This window comes from Myotis davidii, unplaced genomic scaffold (genome assembly GCF_000327345.1).
Source record: "Myotis davidii unplaced genomic scaffold, ASM32734v1 scaffold758, whole genome shotgun sequence".
Classification (NCBI taxonomy): domain Eukaryota; kingdom Metazoa; phylum Chordata; class Mammalia; order Chiroptera; family Vespertilionidae; genus Myotis; species Myotis davidii.
In genome coordinates, this window is record NW_006288951.1 from 343,936 (window position 1) to 356,163 (window position 12,228).

The window sequence follows — 12,228 nt, forward strand, 5'->3', positions numbered from 1 at the left end:
ACACTCCCTCCTCTACCTGCACATTCCCTCCTCCACCTGCACATTCCCTCCTCCACCTGCACATTCCCTCCTCCACCTGCACACTCCCTCCTCCACCTGCACACTCCCCCCTCCACCTGCACATTCCCTCCTCCACTGCACACTTGACCCCCTGGACTGTCCAGGCTGACCCCTTCTCTCTGTCAGGCCCCCTTCAGGGCAGGTACTAGGAGTTCCCCTCACCTCCAGGTTGCCCTCCTTCATGCAGGCTCAATCTCAGCACTTACAGTGCCTTACAGCATGCATGGCGTTTGAATTTATCTTATGTATTAGTTTTCTGATACGTTTTCTGTCTGTTCCCGCTTCCCCTGCCCATGTCAGCTCTGAGGGCTGGCCCTGGCCTGTTGTGTGAATTTCTCTTCCCCATTAAGCGCCCAGCACCCAGGAGGCCCTCACTTTCAAAACCCAACGGTAAAAGAACAGGGTACCCGTGAGAAGATGGCAAAGCCCCCACAGACCTTTCCCCGAGGAGGACACGCAGGTGCCAAGAAGCACATGAAAAGATGTTCAGCATCACCAGCCTCCCAGGAAATGCAAACGAAAGCTGTCATGAGATGTCACTCATACCTATCGGAATGGCTGAGAAGTAGTGACAGCACCAAATGCCTGCAAAGATGCAGACAAGCCACCGCACTGCGGCTTGCTGATCCTGATGTGATGCGTTAGCCATTCTGGAAAAACAGTTGGTGGCTTCTTAAAAAGCAAATATGCAACCGCCACCCAACCCAGCCATTGTGCCCTTGAACACTTATCCCAATGAACAAAGCCCGCACACAAATGTGCACAGCAGCTTCACCTGGAATAGTCCCAAACCAGACAGGGCCAAGGTGCCCCTTTTTAGGTGACAGCATGGAGCACTAGGCAGCGATCAAAAGGATTGGACTATTACCCTGGCCAGTGCTCTCAGTGGTTAAAGCGTTGGCCTGCACACTGAAGGGTCATGGGTTCGATTCCCAGTCAAGGGCGCATGTACCTGGGCTACCGTTCGCTCTCTGCCCCCAGTCAGAGCATGTGCAGGAGGCAACCAATTGATGTGTCTCTCAGATAGATCTCTCTCTCTTTCTCTCTCTCTTCTCTCTCTCTCTCTCTCTCTCTCTCTCTCTCTCTCTCTCTCTCTCTCTTTCTTTCCTTTCCTCATTCTCTCTCCCTCCCCCTCCTTCCTTCCTTTCCACTGTCTCTGAAAAGCAATGGGAAAAATATCCTCAGGTGAGGATTAACAACAAAAAAGGAATAGACTATTGTTGCAAATAATAAACTGGATGAATCTCTAGGAAATAATCCTAAATGAAAAAGCCAACCTCAAAAGATCGCATACTGTACAGTTTTATTTCTATAGAATGACAAAATTTTAGCACTGCAACAGATTAGTGGGCCGGGGTTAATAATGGGGCAGAGGCGGCGGGAGGGAGGTGCGGCTGTACAAGGGCAGTTCATGAGATGCTTGTGATGGACCTGCGCTGTGTTGTGACTGCGGTGCTGGAAACACAAAGCTACATAAGTGCATAGAATCGCAAACACTAAGCGCGTGCATGCGCACACGCGTACACACACACACACACACACACACACACACACACGATGAGTACGTGTAAAACTAGGAAGGCCAGGTGAGACTGGTGGACTGCACCACTGTCGTGTCCCATTGTGACCTTTGCACTACAGTTTTGCAAGATGCTACCGTCAGGGGAACTGGGGAATACACAGAATCTCTCTGTATTATTCTTTCAGCTGCATGAAGATCTACAATTATCTCAAGTTTCAAGTCAAAAATGCTCTCTTACACTCACACACAAGAGTATTAAAAAATACAATCACACACAAAGCCCTCAATAAATATTAACTATTGATTGGATTCAAGTCCCATGATACTCTCCATAATTTACCTTCCCTCCTCCCATCACCTGATGTCAGTGTCCTAGCAACAGGAGACAGAGCTTCCATCTTCCATGGGCCTCAGGGAATGGCCCAGGTTGAGTGACAGAGACCAATGAAGCCAGAAATCTGGGCCCTCGGGTCATGCTGAGTCCCCCGTTGCACATCCGGTCCAGGTCCCAGAAATGGCCCTAGGCTGGCACTGGGACCTGCTGCCTCCTCTGAGGTCTACAAGGTTCCCTCTGGGCAGAGGCTGCAGGTGGGCAGGGCCAGGCCCTAACACTCACCCCAGAGCCCCGAGACTTCCAGCTCCTGCCTGGCCAAGAGGGCCAGGGGCAGGTCCCAAAGTCCTGCCAAGACCCCTGCCCATGAGAAGCAGGGGAGGAACAGACAGGATGCCACATGGCGATGCACCTACTATGTGCCTTATTTCATGTGCACACCAACCTCTTGAGGTCACTTAGACACTCCTCCAGATCAACCAACTGAAGCCCACACTCTGCCCTGGTTTCTTTCTCACACCCTCTTACCAAGTTCCCCCAGGCCCTGTGCTGTGCTCTCACCCATTCAAGGTCAAGGAGGACTCAGCCCAACTTGCTCAACTTCAGGTGTGTCCCAGGGGGCCTGACTGGAGGTCACTGGCTCCAGGGAGAAATGGCCCTAAGCTGGCTCTGCCATTGGGCACCCAGGAACTGCCTCTGCCTGGCACAAGAGATGACTTAGCACCCCTCTAGCTCCCGATGGTCCCCCTCTTTTACAAAAGCAATGGAAAAAATATCCTCCACAGGCAACATACCGACGGGTTATTGTTTTCATTTTGGTGACGTTGCTATGGTTACTTTTGAGGGAAGAGTGAAGAAATAAAATGGACTCGCTGTAGTCAAGCTGCTAAATTACTAAAATCAAGTAGACTGGGGCGTGAGGAAATGATTCTATTCTTGCTTTAAGTAACCTGGGAACTTGAATTTTTTAACTCTCCACTTAGGCCTGGAGATTACACATCTATAAATACTACAGATAACCCTCTGATCACCCCCTGAAGGACTTAGAAAAGAATGTTCACATATCCAACAGCCTGACATGACCATCCAGACCATCAGCTACCTTAATGATTATCTCCTACCTAGACCAACCCAGAAGCTAGGAAGGCAGGACTGATTTTTCTCAAGAATGTCGTTTTTTCTATAAGGACTCTTAGCTTTTCTTTCTTCTTCAGGGCCCTTAGGCATTGCCTAGTTGTGTTTCTGGTTTATAAACCGGAAGACCCTTGAATGAATCCTCATCATGTATTTCCAGCCGAGGCCTCCTGATTCAGTTACACTCGATCGACACCTACTTCAGCAACTGCTACCAGCACTCCATCTATAATAATAAAACTGTAATATGCTAATTTGACTGGACATCTTCCAGACATCATTCTGGATGTCCTTCCTGATGAAGCCAGGGCTGAGGGAAGCCAGCCTGGGTCCCAGGTGCCAGAGGGAAGCCAGTACTGGCATCCCAAGTCCTGCGTGCCAGAGGGAAGCTGGTGCTGGCAGCAGGGGAAGGAAGACCTACTCTTGCATAAATTTTTGTGCATCTGGCCTCTAGTTTACAATAATGACTTAAAGACTCCCTTTTAGAATTGCTTGTCAAAGCTTAAAATGTGAGTTCATTTAAAGAAAAAAAACAGTAGCACAGATAAAACAAAATTGGTGAAGGCAGAGGACAAACAGGTAGGAACTTAGAGGCTGAGAGGCCCCCTGAAGGTGGCCAGGCTCTGTCCCCCACGGTGGTCACTGGCCACCTGTGGCTGCCACGCACTTGGAATGTGACTGGTCCAACTCCAGATGTGCCCTCAGTGTAAACACACACTGGATTTCAAGCCTTCACTTACTAGCACGCAAAATGGCTCGTGAGTAGTTTTTATGTCGATTGCACTTTGAAATGGTGATATTTACAAAGGGTTAAATAAGATACATTATTAAAAATGATCTTGCCGAAACTGATTTGGCTCAGTGGATAGAGCGTCGGCCTGCGGACTGAAAGGTCCCAGGTTCGATTCCGGTCAAGGGCATGTACCTGGGTTGCGGGCACATCCCCAGTGGGGGATGTGCAGGAGGCGGCTGATCGATGTCTCTCTCTCATCGATGTTTCTGACTCTCTATCCCTCTCCCTTCCTCTCTGTAAAAAATCAATAAAATATATATTAAAAAAAATGATCTCACTCTTTAAAAAATGTCCCCTATGGACTCACCCGGACATTTGAAGTGGCTCCTATGGCTCGCACTGTTCTATTGGCCAGCACTGCCCCTGGCTTCCCTCCCCCACCCCCCTCCCAGCCAGGGCCAGGCAGAGTTGTTTCAGAAAGGCGGCCTGGTGGAGTGTTAGGAGGGTTGGGGGACAGTGAAGCAGGAGGCCAATTTGGGGGGCCGCTTCCGCCAGGGAGAAAGGGGGGCTGATCCAGACCCCGGCAGTGGGATGGGTGGCGGAGATACTGCGTGCTGGTGTTTAGGACCTGCTGCAGATGTGGGTAGTGATGGGGGGTCGAGGTGACTCCTCAGCAGCTGAAACGTCACCACGGAGATGTAGGAAGCAAACCCTCATGCCTTCCAGCTCCCCCGGAATCCAGTACAGACTCGGCCCCAGGAGCACCATCCTCTGAGAGTCTTCACCACACTTGCCAGGCCAGATCACCTTCGACAAAGCATGAACCTGGGCCCAACATCCCACCTCACGGCTCCCCACTTCCCACAGGTCCCCTGAAAGGTCAGATGCCCGTAGTTCACAGCCCCCTGCCCCGTGGACACAGCCTTATCCTGTGGGGCCCATCTGGTCAGGCGTTGGGGGCGAACCGTGGCAAGACCTTTGAACAGCCAGTTCAGTCTATGGTTCTCACCAGCTGTTCTGAGAACCCCCGAGAGTGGCCCAGAGCGGGCTTGGCAGAGGCCACCTGCAGACAAAGGCTGCTGCGGGGATGGGCTGCACAGCTGGAGGCCATGGAGGGCCCGGTCCACCTGAGTTACAATACCCAGGCTCCGTTCCCAGAGCTGATGTCATGCGAGTAAGCACCTATGTGAAAGGCATGGCCGACGTCTCCCAAGGCATATATGGATGCAAAGCAGCATGAACAGCTTCGGACCAGCAGATGCTGGCTCAGAAGACGCACTTAGGAGGGGGTGGGGGGGTTTCAGGCTGCTTACTGTTACTTCAGGCAACCAAGAGCAGTGGGGAGAGGTCTTGGTCAGCCGGACAGGGCCTTGAACTCTAGGCCCTCGCCTCCTGGCTGGGTGACCTTAGGCAAAGTACCTGACCCAGCTGAGCCTCAGTTTCCTCATCGGTGAATGGGGATGATAATGTGCCCGCACAGGACTGTGGGAAAGGTTAACTGAGCTGACATGCACAAAGCCCCCAGAGGAGTGATTAGCACTATTCTTCACCCTTCTGATGCCAAGAGAGGGCCTGGCCATCCGGTTCCAGGGGCATGGCCAAGCCCATGGCCCCATGGTGTGTGGCAAGGAGACCCAGCCTCTCTGCTCAGTTAGCGGCACATCAGAAGCGCCTGGAGTGCCCACACCTGCCTGCCTGAGGGCTGCAGAGCTTGCCTGCACTGCTCGGTTTGTTAAAGCCCCTCAGTCCATTTGAAAGCACTGCTCAGGTTTAGAGCCTCTCCCTCCAGACAGGAAATGCTGGGCCTGCTCTGTGAGAGGGACAGGCTCCAGGCTCCAGCCCAGTCTCTCTCCTCCCAGCAGAGTTGCCCTAGGGCAGTGGTTGGCAAACTGCGGCTCACGAGCCACATGCGGCTCTTTGGCCCTTTGAGTGTGACTCTTCCACAAAATACCACGTGCGGCTGCGCATGTACAGTGCGATTGAAACTTCATGGCCCGTGCGCAGAAGTCGGTATTTTGTGGAAGAGCCACACTCGGGGCCAAAGAGCCGCATGTGGCTCATGAGCCGCAGTTTGCTGACCACAGCTGTAACCTGGCCTCCCTTTGTTCGCGAGCCAGTTTGCCGACCACTGCCCTAGGGGACACACAGGCCTGTTCAGGTGGAGGCTGCCTGGCCCTCACCCATCGGGTGCTGCAGCGCAGGCTGGCTCACTGAGCACCCACTCATCGCCTGCTCTATTTCCATCATTTGGGACAGATGGCAGGAAGTGGCGGTGGGCGTCACGTCGTGCGGCCCTGAGTGTTTGGAACGGAAGGCTTCTGGGATCCTCGATTCTCCACCCACCCCTGGACAGAGACAGATGTGGGCCAGGCAGCTTGGCTGATGAGGGGGAGCTGGGTTTGTCATGAGTCCCTGCAGACACCTGCAAGGGCACGTGCTTGAACACACACATACACACACACACACACACACGCACACGCACACACACACCTGGCGCTACCCCTCTCAGAGCCCTGGAGCAGGAGAGGGGAGAACTGGCCTCTGATGACTGCCACCTGGGCCAGGACGCAAATCATCTGCTCCCTGCCACCATGCTGCCCAGGAGGGGAGAGTCTCACTAACCCAGGGGTCCCCCCGCCGCCCCCAGCCGCTCACTGACCACATTCTATTGTCCGGCCTTTTCCGGGCTCCACCCAGTCACCAGAAAGCAGGGGCATTGACGCCTCCCGGCATCATGGAGCTCTCACTGTGCTCCTGGGGCTGTGCTAAGAGGGTTGGTATAAGATCTCATTTGTCTCTAGAGGGTTGGTGATATTTCCCAGGAAAGTGAGGAGACCTCAGCACAGAGGAGCTACATAACTCGCCCGAGGACGTACGGTCAGCTGGTGTAAGGCTGGGACTGAGTCAGGCTAGCAACCCACAGGTGCAGCCACGTTACCTCTCCAGGTCCCAGGTTTCCTGGCAAATGGTGCACACAGGGCACTGTGATAGGCCAGGGCACAGATGTTGTGCATGTGGGCAGGGATCTACGCCATGGCACCTTTGGAGGTGATCCAGACCTCGACACCAAGCCCCACTGGTCAGCACACAGCCCTGACTTAATGTGTGGGCTGAACAAAGGCTCTACGTGAATCTGAGTCCCAGATGCAGAAACTGAGGCCCAAGGTGGGGGATGGGCCCTGCCCAAGCCCACAGACTCAACAGGGAAGAGTTGGGGCTAGCATTGGCTCTCTGGGGTCCCTGCCTAGATTGCCCATCTTGAGAGAATCGTAAAATGGCCAGGATGGATTGGGCATAGGTGGCACCAGCAGCAGGGGGGCCCACGTTTGCCTCTTGATGCCCTGGAAGTGCCCATGTGCAAAAGGTGGGGAAGGGCAGTGTGGGGGGCAGCGGTGGGGAGGAGGCTGGAGAGAATCAGCAGCTGCTGTGCCCAGCTGAGCCAGCATGGGCACAGGCCAGCATGACGGAGAGGGGCTGGGCAGAGACCTGAAGCAGCAGATCCAAGGGGGGAGGCCAGGCCAGCTGGGAGGTGGGACAGGGCCCTCTTGGTTGTCCTGCCTCAGCTCAACTCAGCCCCGACCCATCCCACCCTGGTGCCTGCAGGGCCCCTGGGTTCTCTCCCTGTCCCGTGGCTGCTCTATGGTTCCAGGACGTGGGCTGATCACAGCTGACAGATGCACCTGTTGGAGGGAACATCCGTCAGCTGGGGATGGGGAGCTGGAGGGGGAGGGGGGAGTACAGCACAGTGACTCACTTCACACTGCACCCTCCTTCTGCTCAGGCTCCTTCCTGCCCTGTCTGGGACCAGCGAAGGGAGACCTGCCAAGCTCTCCCCCCTCTTCTTCCTTTGCCTTGGAAATCAAGGCGGCCCTTGTGGTTCACAGAGGTCACATCAGGCTCAGCAGCTGCTCCTGGCCCTCACCCGGGCGGCCTTGGCGTGGTGGGGGGAGGGGGCCTGAGGGCCCCAAGCCAGACTGAGTCTGCAAAGCAGCTCCCACTCTTGCAGAAGCTTCTGCTAAGAAAAGGGATCCTGAATTCACAGACCCCGGGTTCTTTTCTTTGCAGCTCTGGCCCTGCATCCCAGAAAGGGGCTCTGGAGGCTCCAAGTTGCACAGCTGATCCAGGAGACGTGGCTGGGTGTGGGGCCTGCTTGCGTGCAGTCACTAAAGGGTTCAGAGGATTTGAAGCCACAAGCACACAGAGCCAGCCCCCAGCTGGGAGAGGGCCCCTCCTCAGCCACCCGGTTCCAGGTGTGCATCTGTCCCCTGCAGTCCTCTCCCAGGACCCCTCCTCCCCCAGCCCTAGGGAAGTAAGACAGAGCAGATTTCAAATCCCAGTTGCAGCTATGTCACTTGCCATCTAGGGCAGGCCTCAGGTTCATCTGTGAAGTGGGTACAATGCCAAGAGCTACCTCGTGGGCCGCACGTGGGGCCAGGGAGATGATGCAGGTACAGGGCCAGCCCTGACCTCCCAGCCTCCACCTGAGAACAGTCAGAGCCTCTTCGGGCATCTGACTCATGCCTCAGCTCCAGCCGGGCAGATTGAGGGAGCAAGTCGGGGCCCACCTCCTGAAAGTGCCCCGCAGGAAGGCTGCAGCCTGGCAGGTAGAGGTTCCCGGGGCGCACTCCCTGGAACCCCGGGCCGCAGGCATGCCCACTCCAGCAGAGCCCACTACTCACAGAGTTCAAGTCTGGGTGCTGTGATGGGCAGGCTGCTCCCTCCTCTGAGCCTCGGTGTCTGCAGAGGGCAGTGACTGTGCTTGCCCTTTGGGGCTGCTGTGAGGGCCCATGCATGATGGGAGGGTGCATGCAGGAGGCCGAGGACTGAGCCCTGACCGTGGCAGTGACAGGCAGCCTGCGCCCTGACTTCCAGTCCCTCCTGCCGCTAGTGAGGAAGGTGAATTTCACAACCGGTTCTCCTGCTGACCTTGGTGAGCAGCCCGGGGGCAGCTTCTTCGAGGACCACTGGCCCTGCCTGGCCCTGCACCAGCAGATGTGGGCCCTGCTCCAGTCACAGGAAGGCTACTGGCAGGTGCAAGGCCCTTCAAGATCCTGTAGGGCTGGGGGCCAGTTGCGGAGGAAGAGGAGGGCGGATGGCAGTGTGGGGTCACAGTGGCCAAGGGGAGGGCCAGGTGCAATTGTTGGAGGGGAGCACATGAGCTACTCCCACCACCCAGCCAGTAGGGGCCGGCCAAGCTCCCAGGATGAGCTCTGGACGTAGGGCAGAGGCAAGGCAAGAGGATGACTGTCTACATGCAACTGTGCAGCCCAGGGCGCCAGGGGCAGGTGCTGCGTGTGGCCATGCGGTGTGTGCTCGCACTGACCTGCAGATGGGCAGGGACTGTGCTGGCAGCGGTGTGTGTGTGCACTGAGCCTGCAGTGTGTGTGCCTAAGAACAGGCGCTGTTCCTCTACGTCTGCCTGCCCGCCAGGGCTGCTGGGAGAACTAGCACCCCTTCAGCCTGCCCTGTTGCCAAGCTTGAAGAGGTTTGTGTTGTCACCTCTGCTAATCCTCCTGGCGGCCCTGGGAGATGGACTAGGCGGGGCAGGGGTGGCCGGGCTCTGAGCAGTGTGGCCTGAAGTCAGCCACAGCCCACCGTTCGCCCCTGTTCTCATGAGTGAGAGGTAGGAGTCCATCTTTGGGGGCATCCACTCTCCCCTCGCAGGAGACCCTGGTTGTATTAGTTTTCTGCCCTCTTCCTACTGCCTGCAGTGCTGACTGGGGCTCCCGCAGCCCTGTGTAAGGTCCCCTCAGAGTGGGAGCCAGGGAGCCGAATGGAGCCTGCGTCCCTGCTGACCATGGCCCTCCGTGCCCACCCTCCTCTGCCCCCTCCGGACTTCTGCCTGAGAGAGAAAGGCAACCAGCCTTGTTCAGAGCATTGTTATTTGGGACGTTCTGATGCACACAGACCTACTCTCGGTGCCACTTCCTGCCGCAGAGAGGCGGTCCCAGCACAGGAGGAGCTCGCATGGCCTCGGGATGTTTTTCTGAGTGCTAGCTGCGCCCTGGGGGTCAGCTATGTTCCTTTCCCTCCTTCTTCACTTAATTATTATGCATCCTTCCCACTACCCTGTCACCATATCTTGACCCCCACCCCAGGCATTTCCCTTGCTTTCTCTCTCTCCAAACGCCCAACAGCCCCCAGAGTGAGAACTCTCAGCATGTGTCCTTGTTAGGGACCCCATGGGCCGTTAGGGAGTAGGCATTCATTCATTACTTGAATCATTAAATGGTGCATCGGTGGCCAGCCCTCGAGCATGGGACTCTCCCTCCCAGCTCGCAGGGTCCCGGCTCTAAGGGCCATGGAGCCAGGCTCAGGGACCTCACAGAGCAGGACCAGCCACATGGCTGACCCCAGGTTCTCTTCTGTCCAGCTTCTGTCCCACAAACACCTAAAAACTCTCTCCCACCCAAATGGGACCCCAGGAGTCTAGTCTCCCAGCCAGGCACCCCAATACTTATTTCCCAAAGCGATCCTATAGGGGACAGCAAGGGATGAGCTCAGAAAGGGAGGAACAACAGGTCCCTGGGTGGTCCGAGGCAGCCCCCAGCCCACAAGCCCCCAGCCCCGCCACCGCCTACCTTGGCGCGCTGCATGCTGGGTGCTGAAGGAGACTGTGGCCGGCCTCCCCTCCTCACAGCCCAGGAGATCAGGACTGCCGGGCAGGGCTGGCAGCTGCCTCATGTTTGCTTGGACTGGCAGCTTCTCGCCCGCCCCCTGCCCACCCCTCCCTGCCTGTCTGCTTCTACGGGCTCCACCCCTTCTGCCTCTCTCTCTCTCTCTCTCTCTCTCTCTCTCTCTCTCTCTCTCTCCAACCCAGGCAGCATTGTCCCACTTGGAATAAATGGATTAATGGTCCTAATCCTGCCCTCTCGGCCTGTTGAAGTCCTGCCAGTCTGGCTCTCTGGGTCTCCCCTCCACCCCTACCACCAGGGGTCCTCTCTGTGCCACCCCCACTCTGTCCCTTTCTTTAACACACTTTCTCTGCTCCCCCACTTTGGTGAGGGGAGGCTGGGATACAGTGGCGGGTGCAGAGCCCAGGCTCGGGGAGGGGCTTGAGTTCCTGCCCAAGGGGCAGCCCTCCTGTCGCTGCCGTCCCCTCCTCACAACGCCTGTGGAGGGACCAGAGAGGACCTCAGGCCATGCATTGCAGTCAAGAGCCTGGTGTCCCCTCAGCCACCCTCCTCCCTGTGGGGGCATCATTGTGGAGCGCTGGGTCCGAAATGGCCTCACAGATGGAGGCTCACCACCCGGAGAGGGTGACAGCTACCAGGACCACATATGCGGGTCACACACAGGGGTCCTTTCACCTCTTTCACCCGCCACCACTTAATTACCCCTTTTTCACCCCCGGGGCCTCGCCATGTGAGAGCCCTCCCAGGTAGCCTGTCCCTCCAGGGCCTGTCATCTGTCCCTGCCTGGAACCTCATCCAGTGGCTGAGGGACCTCATCATATCCCCTGGGTGGGGGGTAGAGGAAGGGGTGAGGGTCCCTGGGCATCTTTGGGAGGGTAGCAGACTCCTGGGCATTCGCTCAGCCCCCAGGGAGACCCCCCGGGAGGCAGGTGCCTGAAACCTCGCCAAGTTTCCCTTCTCTGCACCCCAGCGCCAGCCTGAGCCAGTGGTTCCCATGGAAACAGAGCCCTGTGACACCCTCCTCTGCAACGGGCACAAGGCGCTCACACGCTCTTTTCCTATTTTTTAGCCAGTCACTTCACTCCAACTCTCAGATTCACATGGGAAGAGAGTGGCCAGAGCTGCTGACCCACTGAGTCCGGACGACCACCTGCAGAGCGGGAGGCAGTCGGGTGTCTGCCCGGCTGGACTCCCAGGGCTGGGCCTGGGAGGAGGTGCCGTGTCGGTCCGGGCTGAGCTCCCCGGGAGCCCAGGGGCCATTCACCCGTGGCCTCTGGCTCCGAGCAAGACCCCACAAGGGACGCACAGAGCACGGAGTCTCCACAGTGGCCTTGGGGGGAGTGTCATCACCTGACGTGATGAAAGTGAGACCCAGGAAAGTTAAGGACTTGCCCAGGGTCCACGAGTGACACAGCCGGTCCTGAAAGCCTGGCTCTTCCACTCCAAACAGAGCACGAGGCTGAGCCCACCCTCCCCCCCAGTTCCTTACACCAACCTGGCAGTCTTCCGCCACGCTGCCCAGCACGGGCCTGGCCTTACCTCTGACCTGGCCTGAAGAGGTAGGACTCCAACCACTCCGAATGGCTTCCTTTGAGTTGAAGAGCCTCAAGCTGTGACCAGAGGTGCCCAGGACAAACTGCCCCCCACCCCTGCTCCACCAGGCCCTTGTGCCTTTAGGCTTTGGGAACCGCCCATTGCAACTGCCATGCAAGGGGTGCCCCTCATAAAACACAGATTTGGGGGATGTGTGCCAGGCCATGCCCCTTCCCCACCCCCGCTCGGCGCCCCAGGCACCACCAGTGGGATCCCTCCA

General features: G+C 57.0%; 1 protein-coding gene across 5 annotated transcripts in view; it reads right to left on the reverse strand.

Annotated features, from left to right (window-relative positions):
* KCNIP3 (potassium voltage-gated channel interacting protein 3) overlaps positions 1-10,521 on the reverse strand; it is an 87,309-nt gene extending 76,788 nt beyond the window's left edge. For 3 of the 5 annotated variants that reach the window (XM_015562259.1, XM_015562258.1, XM_006761149.1), the window contains exon 1: positions 10,362-10,464. In XM_015562259.1, the coding sequence (XP_015417745.1) occupies positions 10,362-10,376 (15 nt within the window). In that variant the 5' untranslated portion in view covers positions 10,377-10,464. Of the gene's footprint in view, positions 1-606; positions 687-10,361 lie in introns of those variants that run through there. The other 2 variants (XM_015562260.1, XM_015562257.1) reach the window with 2 other exon arrangements.
* Positions 10,522-12,228: the final 1,707 nt, after the last annotated feature.